This window comes from Ursus arctos, unplaced genomic scaffold, assembly GCF_023065955.2.
Source record: "Ursus arctos isolate Adak ecotype North America unplaced genomic scaffold, UrsArc2.0 scaffold_25, whole genome shotgun sequence".
NCBI classification, from domain to species: Eukaryota; Metazoa; Chordata; class Mammalia; order Carnivora; family Ursidae; genus Ursus; species Ursus arctos.
Window position 1 is genome coordinate 29,534,554 of NW_026622930.1, and position 17,120 is coordinate 29,551,673.

General features: G+C 35.8%; 1 protein-coding gene across 16 annotated transcripts in view; it reads right to left on the reverse strand.

The window, feature by feature from the left end:
- The window catches only part of PCNX1 (pecanex 1), a 230,249-nt gene that overhangs the window by 170,035 nt on the left and 43,094 nt on the right, over positions 1-17,120 (reverse strand). For 15 of the 16 annotated variants that reach the window (XM_057318460.1, XM_057318458.1, XM_057318457.1 and 12 more), the window contains exons 2-3: positions 13,353-13,561; positions 2,888-2,993 (exon numbers count right to left, since the gene is read on the reverse strand). In XM_057318460.1, coding sequence (XP_057174443.1) covers positions 2,888-2,993; positions 13,353-13,546 — 300 coding nt within the window. In that variant the 5' untranslated portion in view covers positions 13,547-13,561. Of the gene's footprint in view, positions 1-2,887; positions 2,994-6,508; positions 6,608-13,352; positions 13,562-17,120 lie in introns of those variants that run through there. The other variant, XM_057318464.1, reaches the window with a different exon arrangement.

Consider the following 17,120-nt stretch of genomic DNA (forward strand, 5'->3'; position numbering starts at 1 on the left):
ACTTATAGCCCATCTACCCCGACACTGTAAACTCTGTGAGGGTAAGACCCACTACCCACTCCATTCAAATAAATTGACTTGAAAGCTACTGGACACTAAAACATATGAGGGAAGACAAGTGACAAAAGGAGAGGGAGGTACAGGGCAATAAAAAACAAGAAAAAAGAAAGGGAAAGGAAACCGAATAGAAGATGGAAAGGAGAAGGGCAGAGGTGGCAAGAAGAATGATAATGACTAAGACATAGCCACCATGCTCAAGTTCACTATCTAGTACAGAAGACATTTACATAAACAACCATGATAATGTATAATAAGTGCTATATGATAAAATATGGACAAGAAGTACAGTATGTCTACTGGTAATACCCCCACCAATGTACAGAAAGACTGACTCCACTTCAACTTCCCTAAAGGGGAACAGTAATTATGTCAAGCATTTATTTTGTTATAAATAGGATAAAACTAAAACACCAAAATCCAAGTAGCACGATAACTTCCAATATTTGCCCATTTTTATTCAAGAGTTAATATTTTAAGGAAAACCAAATGAGGTATGCTGTGTATTTATATGCAGACAGGCTTTAATGACACTGAGGATGGGAGTCCCTCTGTAAAACAAGTAGGGTAAGTTCCAATAGACACGATACCATGGTAGTTACCAAAGATGGCTGGCCACTGCTGCACCCTTTCAACTGTCCTACTGGAAAAAGGGGGGAAAAAAGTTTGGCTCTCCAAGAGATTGTGGGGAAAAACAAAGGCTTAACTCCCTCAGTAATCTGACATTGCCAACATCTGTCAGTATGGACAAAGGCCAGGGTTAATTAAGCATACAAAACATGCAGTCATATTTAAAGATTAAGCCATTTCATTTCATAGACTGAGAAAGCAATGCCAACCAAAAGAGGATCAAGGATATTAATACTTCTCTTTCAACTGGTATGTAAAAAATGAAACTTAAAAGGTATGGACCTAATTAAAATGTCACAGCCCTTTGCAATAATGTTTTTTATTTTACTTATGTATTTTTGAGAGAGAGAGAAAAAACACACGTGAGCATGGGGGAGGGGGAAAGGAAAAGGGAGAGAGAGAATCCTGAGCTCGGGGCTTGATCTCACAACCCTGAGATCATGACCTGAGCTGAAATCAAGAGTCTGACACTAAAACAACTGAGCCACCCAGGCGTCCTGTTGTTGTTGTTGTTGTTGTTGTTGTTGTTGTTGTTGTTTAACTCTAACATTTCCCATCTGCTTGTTATAGAAAGACGACAAATTTAAGGACCTATTTGTTCTACACCACACTTAATCACAACTAAAAGTGCAACCAAAAATTCACACACTTGAAGTTTAAATCATGAAACACAATTCAAACAGAGGCAAATCATCTATCAAAATATTAGGAAACAAGACCCTATTCCAGATTTAGATTCACAGAACATGGTGTTTTCCCTAATACTGTTCTGAAATAGCGCAGAGCTAAACAATGTGGAATAGTAATACTGCGGGACAGTCAGAATAACTAGGTCTGCTACTTGACCATCTATTAAATAAAGAGCCAGGTCTGATTCTACCTCTAAAGTTCTATTATCTATATAGATAAAGATAATTAGCACCTGTTCACTGAAAGTCAACTATGCACACGGCAGTCTATCAGACCATGGATGAAAGAGGAAAACCTACTCTGCAGAGGATTACAGACGGCCGCATGTGACACCAAAAACGAAGTGCTACGTAAATACATCAGTAACTGCTCCATCTGCAAGAGAAAGAGGCAATACCACGTCTCTGAAAATCTTGAGAAACAGGGAAGGTTATAATAAAAGTCAGAGTGAGGCCAGAAAATTTAAAAAAATAAAAATAAAAATAAAGGAGATCTCTGGAGCAGAAAGGAGGAAGAGTGATTTCAACCCACAAGCAGTGTAGAACAGTAGAAAGACTGCAGTGAAAATCAAGAAGTGAGGTCTAGATCCTGATAAAAAATCAGCTGTTTCCTCTTCTACACAGCGAAAGGGCTGACAGAAGAACCCACCACAATCTGTAGTTATCTAACGTTCGGCTACGACAAGCCCTCTAAGTTTCTTGCTGGGTTTACTCTCTGACGCTTCCACAGCGTTACTCCAGCTACCAGACTCGTCTGCCGAGAAGGTAAGCAGGCCTAAGTGGGACTTTGATTCATGTGAGAGATGTTCGGAGTGAGAGACAGAAATGCAGCTGTGAAGGCCCAGCTGGGCTTAGACAGAATGACAGTCCAGCAGGCATCAGCCAATTTTGAGAGCAGACTTTCAGAGTTACTATTTCAAGTTAAAAGTTACAGAACAGAAGGACATTAAAATTGGCAAAAGCAGATCTACATTCTACATCTAGCTCTACCACAAACACCTTGAGCAGCACAATTCTGAAAAAGGTTTACTAACTATAATTAACATACGTTATATTACTTTCAGGTGTGCAACACATTGCTTCAACAATTCTATACAATACTCGGTGCCCACCATGATAAGTGTAGATTTTGAAGAAATTACCTTTTTTTTTTTGCCATGTTTAAGCTAGGAATAGCCCCAGACATCTATCCCCCACCACTACCAAAAATGTGAAGGTAAGTAAGACAGTGCAAGCTAGGACCTAATTTCCCTAAGGGTGTTCACCACAACTGTCATGATCAAAACTACCCTAGGCAATGAGCACGAGGTGAGTGCTCAGCAAAAATGTACTTAATTAATGTGAAAATTCCATTAAAAATAAGAATACTAATGAAAGATATTATTAATAAACAATCAAAACTTATTAATCAGCACGATAAACCCAAACACCAACTGACTATTACAGACAGAATTACTTGAGACCACCATCAGGAGAAGGGAAAAAGGCAAAATAAAATCACAGTTTCCTACCTGGTTGCTTGGATCTAGGCCAGCATAAGAGTTTCTTGAACTGCAACCAACTGGGGGTGTGGCCTCTCGAATGAACTCGGACATTTCAATCCCTCCACCAGGATCACTGTGGGAAAAAATGAGAAAAAGAGAGTAACTGTCATTATTCTGCCACCAATGGTTTTTTATTATTTTTTAAGTTATTATACGTTTTTCTATAAAACTACAAGGTTCTCATTTCTAACAGAGCAAACAGCAATTTAAAAAAGATCATTCTTCCTTTGTAAGTCTTATAAACTGAACTATTTTATAACCACGTCACTACTTGAAAATATTTAAAACTCTCTAACCAAACGGTCTACCCCCAATCCAACATTAGAAACTAGCCTTAAGTACAATTATAGATGCTAAATATAGCACATACTTTATGACATGTGCCATAAAACCACTCTAGCAAAGACATGATTTGCCTTTTGTTTCCCAAGAGCAAAGAGAAACTGGCCGTGGCAAACACAGAAAGTAATCAGATCTTACACAGCCACTCTCCAGGAGCGCAGCCTCACTGAGCTGAATGACACTACGAGGAACATGGAAGAGAACAGTCCACCTTGTCAAGCTAACTCTACCTGCATTTTTTTTATGTTAACAGCATTTAACTGGGATACTAATTTGTTTTACAGAAGTAGAAAGCTAAGATTTGAGATTTGTAATGAGTTAGAAGGCTTAAGTTTAAAAAATAAAATGATGTAGTAAAATAGGTATTAGAAAGACAAGAAAGAAGTACTAAGTTCAAAGAACTGAGGAAATCTACAGGGAGTACTTAAAGATAAGAGGATCTAAAAGTGGGGGAAAAGATCACACCAAATTTCAAAAAACTCAAAGTTTTATAATAAGGTTCCTCAGGAGCATAACTTTCAGATTAACTCAGGCCTAAAAGTCACCATAATCCTATCTTTTACCCAAAGATTTTTACTCATTCTACCTGGTACATACAGAGTAAGTACTTGATAAACTTTAAAGTTACTGTTATCAAGGATAAAAATTCTAGAATACATGCTAAAATTATAGCAGATATAAACTATCCTGCCATCCAGCACCTAGCTCAATCATCTGGTTAACAGCAATACCAAAAAGCAACCCAAAATTCTTCTGCTGAGCCACGTCATCCCAAACTCTCATCTGGTTTTGGGTAATGTTGACCATACACTCAGGTTTAGGGGTGAGCACTACTAGCCAAAGTCAGCATGCTCCATTCTTTTGGTCATAGAACTTAGTTCTACACCAAGCATAAGACCTAACTCAGGCTAGTATGAATCAGGCCAGGAGTGTTCTATTAAGAGAGGTTATTTCTCTGTATCTGCTAGTCTTAATGCTGAGAAGATTTAAGACTTGGCGCTGCTGCAGTCATTTTACAACCATAAGAGGGCATGCTGTCTAAGAAGTCAACCGAAAAAAAAGGAGCCCAGCCTGGTAAAGGGAAGCTGGATCATGAAATGACTAAAACTGCACCTTGCCAATTTGAAGACACCCCTCACACATAGACTTTTCAGTAGTGTGTGCCATAAATTCCCATAAACCTATTTCGATGAGGTATTCTAACAGCTGCAATCCAAAAATACAGGCAAAATAGAATTTGCTTACAAGTATACCCTCCATTTAATAAGTATTTATCACTACAGCTGTTTGAATTCTAGTGACTTTTTAGTATTAATGGTCTCATAACTATCATGTCCCTATTTACTTAATGGGTTACTAACTCTAGGCCATTGACTGCAGTTAGCTAACTCATGTTTAGTAAAGAAAATTAGCTTTCTAACTTGCTATCCATTTATACAAATAAAATATACTGGAACTCAGTTACAAATCTGATAGCAATTCAGCATGCAAATGTCCAAGTGTGAGAAAAGTAAAACATGCTCAAGTTCGTTAGCTGTTTGGTGTTAACTCATACAGGATACGTGGGCCTGAGAAATCTTTTTCTAATTTGGCAAAATCTCTGTGTGTATGTAGAGACGACTATTACCACTCTGAATGAGTGGTGAGTACTAACCAGCAACATCACTGTTCTCTCCACTGTTCTCAAGAATGCATTCTCTAAGTCAGATTCCATGGAAATTAGAAGGTGGAGAGCAAGGTAAAGATTAAGGAATAAAATATTCAACCCCAGAGAAAGGATAGAGAGCCCTCACCTTTCCTAGTTTATATACATCAACTTTATTGGTATATAATTCACATGTCATCCAACTTACCCATTTAAACTTTGCAAATCAATAGTTTTTAATATATTCATAAAGTCATGCAACCATCACCACAGTTAATTTTAGAACATTTTTATCACCTCAATAACAAACCCCTTCAGCTATTAGCCCCCTACCCTTCCCATCCACCCCAGCCTTAAGTAGCCAGAAATCTGTTTTCTGTCTTTATAGATTTGCCTATTTTGCATGTTTCATATAAATGGACTCATTATATGTGTGGTCTTTGCGACTGGCCTCTTTCACTTAGCCTAATGTTTTCAAGGTTAATCCATGTTGTAGCAACTATCAGTACTTCATATTTTTTATAGCCAAATAATACTGCATTGTATGGACAAAACACATTTTATCTATTCAATCATCAGTTGATGGACAACACTGCCTACTTAGAGACATCACTTCTGATAGCAAGTACAAATGATTATAATCTGAAAGTTATTATAAATAACAAATAAAAGCAAATATTTACTAAGTACTTAATACATTCCAATAATAGGGGCATGTGCTTTATCTGCATTTTCTCACAAAACACGCTCCTAAAATCTAAGATATAAATACTATTATTTTCCTTTTACAGATGAAAAAAGTGAAAACCAAAAGGTGTAAAAATCTAAGGTCTCAGAGGAGTGAACAACATAAACTGAGTCATTGGTGTATGGAGTTCAGGTGGGAAGGGAGGATACAAATAATATTTACATAGTACTCTACTCTGTTATATCTGTTTTTCCCACACACACACCTGAATATAGGTACTTATAGCCAATGAGAACTGAGACAAGATTTGAACACCTTGTCTGTACTCTAAAGTCCACTCTGAAACACCAATACTTGTCTTTCGAAAAAATAAGCACTAAAGTTTTCCTTCCATTTCAAAACCAAAAATAAACACCATTGTCTAAAACCGGGTTTCTTAACCTCAGCACTATTGACATTCTGGGCCACTTCATTCCTGATTGTGGGGGACCATCTTGTGCATTGTAGGATGGTTAGCATTATCCCTGACCTCTACCCGCTAAATGCCAGCAACACTCCCCCTGGTAGTGATAAACAAAAATGTCTCCAAATATTGCCAAATGTCTCTTTGTGGGGAAAATCACCCCCATTTAAGAAACAATGATCCAGAACTAGTACCCAATGGCCAACAGTGAGTGGGAAGGAGGTATTAAAGGGAGCAAAATAGGATGAATGAAAAAATGGATAGCTCCTTTTGTAACAAAATAATCCTCTAGCAAAATTACCATACCTCTCTTCTCTACAAATACAGAAGTAGAACTTTTAGCCAGCTGTCGCTGTCCTAAATATAGCTAAACACACAAAATGGCTGAGTAAGAGTTTTCTTTATTAGCAAGACTTGCAGATTTTTGGCAATGGCAATTTCAGCACATACCTGGAAAGTACAGTAGTTTACAATTCTCACAGAAGCAAAGTGGTCTACTGCAGTAAGCAATACACCAAATTCAGGGAATCTCTACCTTTATGCCTTAATTTCCCCATCTGTTAAAAAAAAAAAATACCAGGTACACACGGAGAGGCAGAAAAGCAGACGGGGTCTAATCTGAATTATAAAGGAGACTTCACAAACTGATTTGTTGGTTATTAGTATCATTAACTGCTCAGGCTTTAATCAGAAACGTCACAGCACCATTAGAGTATTAAATTTACAAATCTATTCTAGATTATAATGATGTTCATCAAAGTATGAATAGGTAAAAACAAAGTCCTTAAACAAATCTTCTTCAAAAATTTAGCCTAAAATTTACCCACATATAGTTTAAATGGGTCCTTAATTTATAGTATTTCAAGCATTACCGCCATGAGAAACAGAAAATATGGTCTCCAAAATATTTGTATTCAAATCCTAAAATCCAATGTGCTAATTTCCTCTCCTGAAACATGAGAAATGTAATACAAACATTAATGACTTTCACTCTTTCTCTAAGATAAAGATTTAAGAAGGATTTTTGAACTGCTGTACCAGAGCCAATGACAACCACAAGGCTCCTCCCGCATTCATTCATTCATGCAACAAACTGACAACTATACTGTACCAAGCACAGTGTTAGGCTCTGGAAATGAAAGTATTTTCCTGTTCATTTCTTCTCCTCAGAACAGAACGTGAGTCCCAAATGGGAGATGTGGGGAAACAGATATCAAGAACAAAAATTTACAACAAAGATCTCATTTAATGCTGAAACTCAAAACACTTTAAGATTAGAAAAAGACAAGGATGTAAGCCAATACTATTTTATTTTAACCATGTGCTAGAAATCATAGCCCATGAAAGTTAAGGACAAGTGTAAGGACTAGAAAGGAAGAAATAAAACTGTCATCATTTATAGAAAATCAAGAAATACCTATATAGTTTCAACATTAATAGGGGAGTTTAGTGAGGCTGCTGGATAAAAAGTAAACAGTTATATTTAAAGGGAAAAAAAACTCAGAAAAGGTAATTGTAAAACACTTCTGTAATAAAAAGCTATAAAATAATTTGGCAAATTTAACAAAAGCAATGCAAGCCTTTTAATGAAGAAATGATAAATTTTTACTGAAAGATATTAAAGAAGGCTAAATAAATGGAGATTCCATATTGTAAAGATATTAATTCTCAGCAGAGGAATCTACATATTCAATGTAATTTCAATAAAAATCCTAAGTTCTTGTAGACTTGGCCCAATAGGCTCTAAGTTCTATATCAAAGAACAACAACAACAACAACAAAAAAGAACAAAGTAGGAGGTCTGCCCCACCAGACATCAAAAGTCATGTCATGAAGCTACAATAAGTGGGACACTGTGGTAATGGCACAGGCATGGACAACCAGATCAACAGAACAGAAAAGAGAGCTAGAAACACACCCACCATATATGAAAATTTAACTCATGACAGAGTGAGTACTACCGATCACCAAGGAAAAGACAGTCTCTTTAACAAATACTGATTAAACCAGTTACTCATAAAGAAACAAGAGTTCAATCCCTACCTGACACTACAAATGAAAATAATTTGAACTGAAATGCAAAAACGAAAGAAATATGAAACTTTTAAAAGACATAAGAGAATACATTTCTGATCGTTGTGTAGGAAATAATTGCTTCAACAAGACACAAAAAATGCTAATTACCCAAAAATGGTAAATCTTAAATTTAAGACTGTATGCTAATCATAAAACCCCTTAAGAAAAGCAAAATGATAAGCCACAAACCAGGAGAAAATGTCCGTAATGAATATAACCAATGAAGTAGTAGTATCATGAATTTATTTTTAAAATTCCTATTATTCAACTCCAAAGAAAAATGAAACAAGACATGAACAGGCCTTGGAAAGAAAAGAAAAACTAAAAGAATCAAATATGTATGATAAGATGCTCAACCTCATTAGTAATCAGAAAGTTTAACTGAAAGTCCCAATGAGACACACTTATCACTTACTTGAATGGCAAAGTTTTAAAGCTTATCAAAATCAAATATTGGTGAAGTTATGGAACAATAAGAACTTTCACATTCTAATAGTGGGAGTATAAACTGGTACAATCATCTTGGCAAACAGGCTGGAATTATCTAATAAAACAACATGAAAATACCATGAACCAGTTTATATTCACTAGATATACACATGTGTACCAAGAAATACATACAGTAATGTGTCTTCAGGACACATGGATAAATAAAATGGATAAGTAAACTGTAGTCTATTTGCACAGTGGTAGACTATGCAACAGTAAATATGAATAAATGATACCTATAAGCATCAACATGAATAAGCCTATAAAATGCAGTATTTCACACAAAAAAAAGCCCCTCACAGAGGAATACAAATAGTGTTATTCTCTTTAGGATATCCTAAGGCAGATAAAATTAATATATGTTTAGTAATATGTACAAAGACTATATAACAAGAAAGAAAAGCAAGGGAATTATTAACATAAAATTCAAGATAATGGTCACTCCTAAAGGAAAAAGAACAGAATGAAATGGGAAAGAGGTACATAAAGGCTTGTATGGTATTTGTATAATAACCTATTAAGTTTTGTGGTGGCTAATCAAGTAGTCACTTGATTCTAATTCTCTAAATTATACTGAATGATATGATTGATAAGCTGTTTAGAAATATATACATTTCACAAAAAAATTTAAACTAGAAGAAAATGGAAAAACAATTCAGTAATGAAAGGAATTAAAAACACAGGGGCGCGTGGGTGGCTCAGCCAATTAAGTGTCTGCCTTCGGCTCAGGTCATGATCTCAGGATCCCGGGATCAAACACCGCATCGGGCTCCTTGCTCGGTGGGGAGAACCTGCTTCTCCCTCTCCCTCTCCCTCTCCCTCTGTCTCTCTCTCTCTCTCTCTCTCAAATAAGAAATAAAATCTTTAAAAAAAATTGTTTAAAAGGAATTAAAAACATATAAAATATCCAGAAAAAATAAGATTTAACAATTACTGAGTGATTACTGTATCAAGAATGGTTCTAGGGGTGCCTGGGTGGCTCCAATGGTTGAGCGTCCAACTCTTGACTTCGGCTCGGGTCATGATCTCAGGGTCCTGGGATCAAGCCCCGTGTGGTTGGGCTCTGTGCTTAGCGGGGAGTCGGCTTGAGGATTCTCTCTCCCTTGCCCTCTACCCCTCTCCCCCTTAAAAGAAAAGGAATGGTTCTAAATGCTTTATATATATTATCTCTCATTCATTTTTTGTATCCTATATCATAATATATAGTACTATTATTTGCCTCATCATTCAGATGAGAAAGCCAAGGCATAAAAAGCTTAGGTAACTCCCCTAAGGTCATACAATCAGGAAGTGATTCAAGCCCTGGCAGATTAAGTGCAGAGCCTACGTTCTATTTGTTTACCCATAATACAAGGGTATGCATTTCCTAAAATAGACTTAAAAAATACATAGAACCCATACAAAAAATATGAAATTTTATGAGACAAGTGAAAAAATGGATATATACACCATGTCCCTGATGAGACTTCGTATTTTAAAGGTTGAGATCTCTCCATGTTGAATACACTTATCAAGTCTCATGGAATTTTCTGGAGTATGAGCAAAGAGGGCATCTCACAACAAACTATGTACAGTTGACCCTTGAACAACCCAGGTTTGAACTGCGCAGGTCCACTTATATGTGGATTTTTTTACATTTTACAATATTATAAATGTATTGTCTCTTATGATTTTCTTAAAAACAATGTCTTTTCTCTAGCTTACTTTATTAAAAGAATTAGTACATACATAATACATGACATACAAAATATGTGTTAGTTGACTGTTTATGTTCTCAATAAGGCTTCTAGTCAACAGTAGGCTATTAGTTAATGGGGGGGGAGTCAAAACTTATACACGGATTTCTTTTTTTGTTTTGTTTTTTTGTTGTTGTTTTTTAGATTTTATTTATTTATTTATTCAAGAGACAGCAAGAGTGAGAGAACACAAGCACGGGGACCAGCGGAGGGAAAGGGAGAAGCAAAAACCCCGCTGAGCAGGGAGTCCGATGGGGGGCTCGATCCCAGGACCCTGGAATCATGACCCAAGCTGAAGGTAGACAGTTAACCAACTGAGCCACCCACGGGCCCCTATACATGGATTTCTGACTGCACAGGGCGAGAGGTTTGGTGCCCCAACCCCGTCATTGTTCAGGGGTCAGTTGTTTATGCATGAGAAGAACCAAGATAACACTGAAACAGAAAAATACTGAAAAGGGATTCACAATGCTAAATATTAAGCATATTAGTAAGCCATAAAAACAGTACAAAATAAAAATCAAACAAAAACAGAACAAAACAAAACACCAGTGTGGTATAAACAAAAGAGAAAGAGATCAATAGGGCAGAAAACAAAGCCTAGAAATTGACAAACGTATATATGAGTATGCTACATGAAAAGGAAAGTATTTAAAATTACTGGGGGGAAAACACATTACTCTCTCGATAGTGTAAGGACTAACCCAAAAACAAAACAAAACAAAACAAGAATGTTTTCAGCTTGACTACAATTAAGAATGAAAAATTATAAAAATGCTGAAAGTAGACACAGGCAAACATTTATATAATATGGAGGAAGAAAAAATCTCACACAACTTGGTATCAAAGACAGAACTAATAAGCATTCACAGAATAGAACACATAAAAATAAACTGTGGCATATAAATAAATAAAATGCTATAAACTGAGGAAAAGTATCTGACACAAAATATAAAGAATATTCTTCATAAATACCTTCTCCAAATCAATAGCAAAACTAATCACCAACAGAAAAATAAACAATTCACAAAATAAATATGTGACAATAATAACACAAGAAAAATACACCCATTTAACTAGTAACCCAAAAATTTAAAAATTAAACAATGAGATATCTACCACAGCTTTGTCTAAATACCAAATACTCAATGTTGTCAAAAGTGCAGAAAAAGAAGCCCTCAAATTGCTGGTCATGGTAATGAGAAGGTAAATCTTTGAAATTTGGCAATACATATTGAAAATATAAACTTAAAAATGGGTATAGCTTTCTAGTGTTCTACCTCTGCTAAATTATAATTAAAATTTAAATCATTTAAAATGAAAACATTCCAGGGGCACCTGGCTGGCTCAGTTGGTGGAGAGTGCACTTCTTGATCTTGGGGCTGTGAGTTCGAGTCCCACCGTTGGGTGTAGAGATTACTTAAAAATAAAATCTTTTTTTTTTTTTTTAATATTTTACTTATTTATTTGTCAGAAAGAGAAAGAGTGGCAGGCAGAGGGAGAACCAGGCTCCCTGCTGAGTAAGGAGCCCGATGTGGGACTCGGATCCCAGGAACCCAAGATCATGAAGGCAGATGTTTAACTGACTGAGCCACCCAGGCATCCCAAAAATAAAATCTTAAAAAAAAAATTTAAACATCACAGTGATCTAACATACTTTAATTATTTTCAAATTTAAATTTGTAACTAAAATCAAGACAGTTAAATTATGACATACCTACAAAATGGAATACTGTGCAGTTATTAAAAATAATATGCAGAAAAAATGCTTTCACTACTTCAAATATTTTCTGAGTACCTATTAGTGACTCTGTTTTAGAACCTGGTAATAAAACAGTTCATAGGAAAAACAACGCCCCTGTCTTCAAGAAGCTTATAATGCAAACGAATAATGAAGTAAGACAATTTCAGGTAGTGATTAGTGCTATGAATAAAATTATTACAGAGGTAAAATATTTGCTCAATGAACAAACAGGTTAATCATGTTAGGGGTGGAGAATAATGTAACTGAAAAGGGATAAACTCAATGTACTGGAAAACAGAAACGTTACCTATCTTAAAAGAGGAGTACCCACTTTTCATATTATACTCAGTGGAAACATCACAGAGTGGTTAAAACGTGGACTCCAGATCAGAGTCCCTGGAATATTTCATCTTTCTCACCCTAGTTTCCACATCTACAAATCAGGAATAATAACAGCATCTATCTCACAGAACTATTTCGAGGACTTACATACATTAAGTGTTCATATAGTAACTGTTTTTTGCAGACTTATTATTAGTGGTACCCATCACTTCTATGAAATCACAATAAACTTCTGACTATGGATAAAATAAATCCTTTGGTCAAGAAGAGAAAGGGGATGAGGCCAAGGCAATGAAGAGAAAGGTGACTGAGAGCCAAAGGAGGAATATTGAGCTGGGAGGGGAAAGAAAACCTCCAGGAGAAGGTGAAAGCTACACAAACTTGAATCCTAAGAGGTCGGTTACACAAAGATGGCGGGAAGGAACAGCGAAGTTTCTAAGGTGAGAATACATAATGAAAAAATACAACAGATTAAGTGAAAATGCAGATTTAAAATGTCAAGTAAAATATTATCACAGTTTGCTTAAGATATATACACTTTTTACTTATACGTATAAATAAAATATAAATGCTAAGATTTATAAACCATGCTTTAAAATTATTTCTTTACACTGTTTCTCGCTGGTTTTGGTCTTTGGTGTGAGTAACTATTTTACAATTATAACTGTTATTGTTGTAGCATGTTATTTAGTAATAAGGCCAGGACACTTATTTAATACCCCACATAGGCCAGTTAGCTTTGCTGGAGTCTAATGTGACGATCTGTACTTGTCTTCGTAGCTCTAGTGGCAAGATCTAACACTGCCTTAAAACCACGTATCAGAACAGAGGCTCAACACAGTAATCACATCATTGTACGCATGCATGATCCACATCCTTACAAACTGAGCGCCATGGGTTTCCTTACCTCGGTCCATTACTGTCTTTTCTTCTAGTTGAACAGTTGCCTGGCTCAGCTTTGGCTTGCTGATCTGGGAACTCATTTGTGTTCCTATCTACAACTTCTCCAGCATCCAGTGCTCTGTGGAGTCGATAGTTGACCATCTTCAGAACAATGAAAACAGCAGCTATCACAGGACAATAAACTGCTACTATAATCATTGAAGAAGGAAGAGCCTTTAAGAGAAAGAAAACAAAGATAGGCATTTAAAAAGATTTCAGATTTAATTAGAGAAATCTGTAACTAAAATGATACGCAGACACACTCACACACAAAACAACAATTATGTTACTAGCACTAAATTATAAAAGACAGCACTGCCCAAAAGAGTAGCCCCTAGCTACATGTAGCTATTGAGTATCTGAGATATGGTTAGTATGAACTGAGATGTGCACTAAGAATAAAATAACACTGGATTTTGGAGATTTAGTATGAGAAAAAAGAATGTAAAACATCTCAATATTTATATTGATTACATGTTGAAATAATGTTTAGATTATATTGGGTTAAATAAAGTACACTACTAAATTTATTCTCATCTGTTTCTTTTTACTTATTTTTAATGTGGCTACTAGAAAATTGTAAATTACATATGTGGCTTGTGTTACATTAACACTGGAGAGTAGAGTATAAAGTCCATGCCTAAAACCTTATGACAAAATTGGAGAGTTAGGTATCACATTACATAACACATGAGTAAGACAGGATTATGGTCCAAATATGTATAAGCCCTGTTTATGTGCTCTCTGTAACTCTCTTCAGGATATAAACATTCTTAGGATTCTAGAAAGTTGTTCTAGTTAAAACTGTTAGAAGAATAACCTTTGAATTGTGACTGAAAATGCAGATAAGACGTGGGAGACATGAAAAATCCAAGGATGTTTTCTTTTCAGTTCTTGAGAACTGCAGCCTGGCAAATGAAAAAAGAAGAATACAGAACAGAATCAAGCAAAAAAACAGATTAACTGAAAAAACTCAGAAGCTTCCTGGGCATGAAGATTGCAGACCCATCATACCTGAGGATCTGCGGATGCGGACCTGAGTCCAGGGGTGACGGGGTGCAGACCACCCCACTTGGCCTCAGAATCACCATTGGCAGAGATTATAAAACTAAACGCAATTTATGCCCATTTTCATGAGAAACAGATCACTCCCGTGTCTGTAGCTCTAAATTTCATAAGATTTAACATCAGTCATCTGAGAACACCGTTCCAAATTTGCTTGGAAAGGTTACTTCGAATTGTTTGAGATGCTGAAACTAAAAAGGGCCTGGCGAACCAGGTGGGTTCAGAATACAAACATGATAAAAGTAAAAAGTTACTTGGTAGGGAGAGAGAAGGAAAGACTGTGAGTTGGAATCAGGAGGGGGAAAAAAAGTAAATCAAGCCACAGTTTACTACTTTTGAGTTGGATGTGGGCATAATAGGTATATATTTGGTATTTTAAAAACTTGGGGGGCGCCTGGGTGGCTCACGGGGCTCCTGGGTGGCTCAGTCGTTAAGCATCTGCCTTCGGCTCAGGGTGTGATTCTAGGGTCCTAGGGTCCTGGGATGAGCCCCGCATCGGGCTCCCTGCTGGGAGCCTGCTTCTTTCTCTCCCACTCCCCCTGCTTGTGTTCCCTCTCTCACTGGCTGTCTCTCTCTGTCCAATAAATAAATAACATCTTTAAAAAAACAAAAACAAAAACAAACTTGGATTAAGAAACCCTTCATGTTAGTGTATCTAAAAAAGTAAACCTGGGGGACGCCTGGGTGGCTCAGTTGTTAAGCGTCTGCCTTCGGCTCAGGGCGTGATCCTAGGGTCCTAGGGTCCTAGGATGGAGCCCTACATCGGGCTCCCTGCTGGGAGCCTGCTTCTTCCTCTCCCACTCCCCCTGCCTGTGTTGCCCTTCTCGCTGGCTGTCTCTCTCCCTGTCAAATAAATAAATAAAATCTTTTTAAAAATTTAAAAATTTTTAAAAATTAAAAAAAATTAAAAAGTAAACCTGGGATCCCAACTTAAATGTCACTGAATGACTGATTAAGGCTTATGATTTTAAATTTAAAAATGTACTTAAAATTTTAGAAAATCCATAAATATCAGGTTTAGAAAAGTTAAGTACTTGGAAAGATTTATTAGATAATCTAAGTACTTAAACATGAATACTAAATTTGTAAGTACAATTTAAAGAGATCTTAAGTGCAATTTAAAGGGATCTTAAGCTATATTTAAAAAAAAAACCCAGACCTCTAAAACATAATTGTTAAGAATGTGTTCAATATGAGTTTGAAACTGTTTTAATTTATAACTTTAAGAAATCTAATTTTTTTGGGAAAAAAAAAAAAAGCACCCTGAATAACCTTTCCTGAATAGAAAACACACACACACATTGACAAAAATTTCAAAGTAAACACACACACAAACACATAAAATATACTGCTTATTTACAAAGTTCTGCATGATGCCGGTTTCTATATTATATGTTCACATAAGAATTAGAATTCTTGGCAATCATTTAGTTCAACACCTTCATTTTCAGACAGAAAATTGAGGCCTAGTAACTTTGAATGACTCAGACAAGATTATCCATCTTAAGGACAAAATTAACCAATACTTCTCATGCCTAAGTCAATGCATGTTTTACTATATACACTGATACCAATTCCATTTTCAAATATAAAGTGTCAATGAAAAATAAGTCAGAGTTCCATCACTAATCACCATAGTCCATATTAAGATAAAAATTATTGATTATAGTAATTAAGCAGATAGAAAGAGAACAACCTCACCATTATTATTCAGAGTGGTAGACAAATCCAGTGGAAACGTTAATGGCCCCTCCAAATGGGAAAAGAGAAAAGAGACTACTTAATATTGAATGGTCTATCACATCTGCCTGTACAAAGAGTCAAAGATTATGAATGCCTACAACAGATCGAACTAAACTCTCTCCCTATTATATTGCTAACAGTGGATTACTGAATGCCAGGAAACATACTAAATGTACAGGATCTATATAGTAAGTACAGAATTTCTTTTCTTTAAACTTTGAACAGTGAAAAGACTAAAAGCTAAATAAAAATTCAAGTGACCATTTCATACCAGAAACGAGTATCAGATGATGAACACCTGTATTTTCTACTCAAACTACAGAAATTATCCATTTATTTTACACCCTATGGTTTAAATACTTAAGCCTTGTCAGTGGTTACTCTGGAGGTTTCTCAGTGACACAGGACAGCTGTGCTGTAAGTTTCACTTTTCCCAAGGAGGGATAAAAATGCATGGACATACACTGGGCTGTTGTGTGACTTTATTCAAACTTGTTCTCTACTTACATTACTTCACTGGACTCTCAGCTGACCCCAGCACAGCTAAAAATATTAGTATGATTGTAAATGTATCATAAACCTTCCCTGTAACTACCTTACTAACATCACAAGAAAATTTTAAATGGTGTCTACCTTTACAAAATTTCAGTGTGGTTCCCCTAAAATCAAACACCAAACAACCAAAGACCAGTTAGGACACCTATCCCTCAGTTTTATGATTATATAAAAAAAGTGCAAACCAAGTAGTATTTACTAGCTGCTTTTATATTTTATTAAATTAGATATATTGATACTGTGTTTTCAAAGAAAGATTTTCAAAAACATTCATAATTCTATTTATCAAAAGTATCATCTCATGGGAAAGCAGGTTCTTTTTCTGGGGGAAAAAACTTGTATGAAATAAAATTGCTTATTTTTCTGTTAA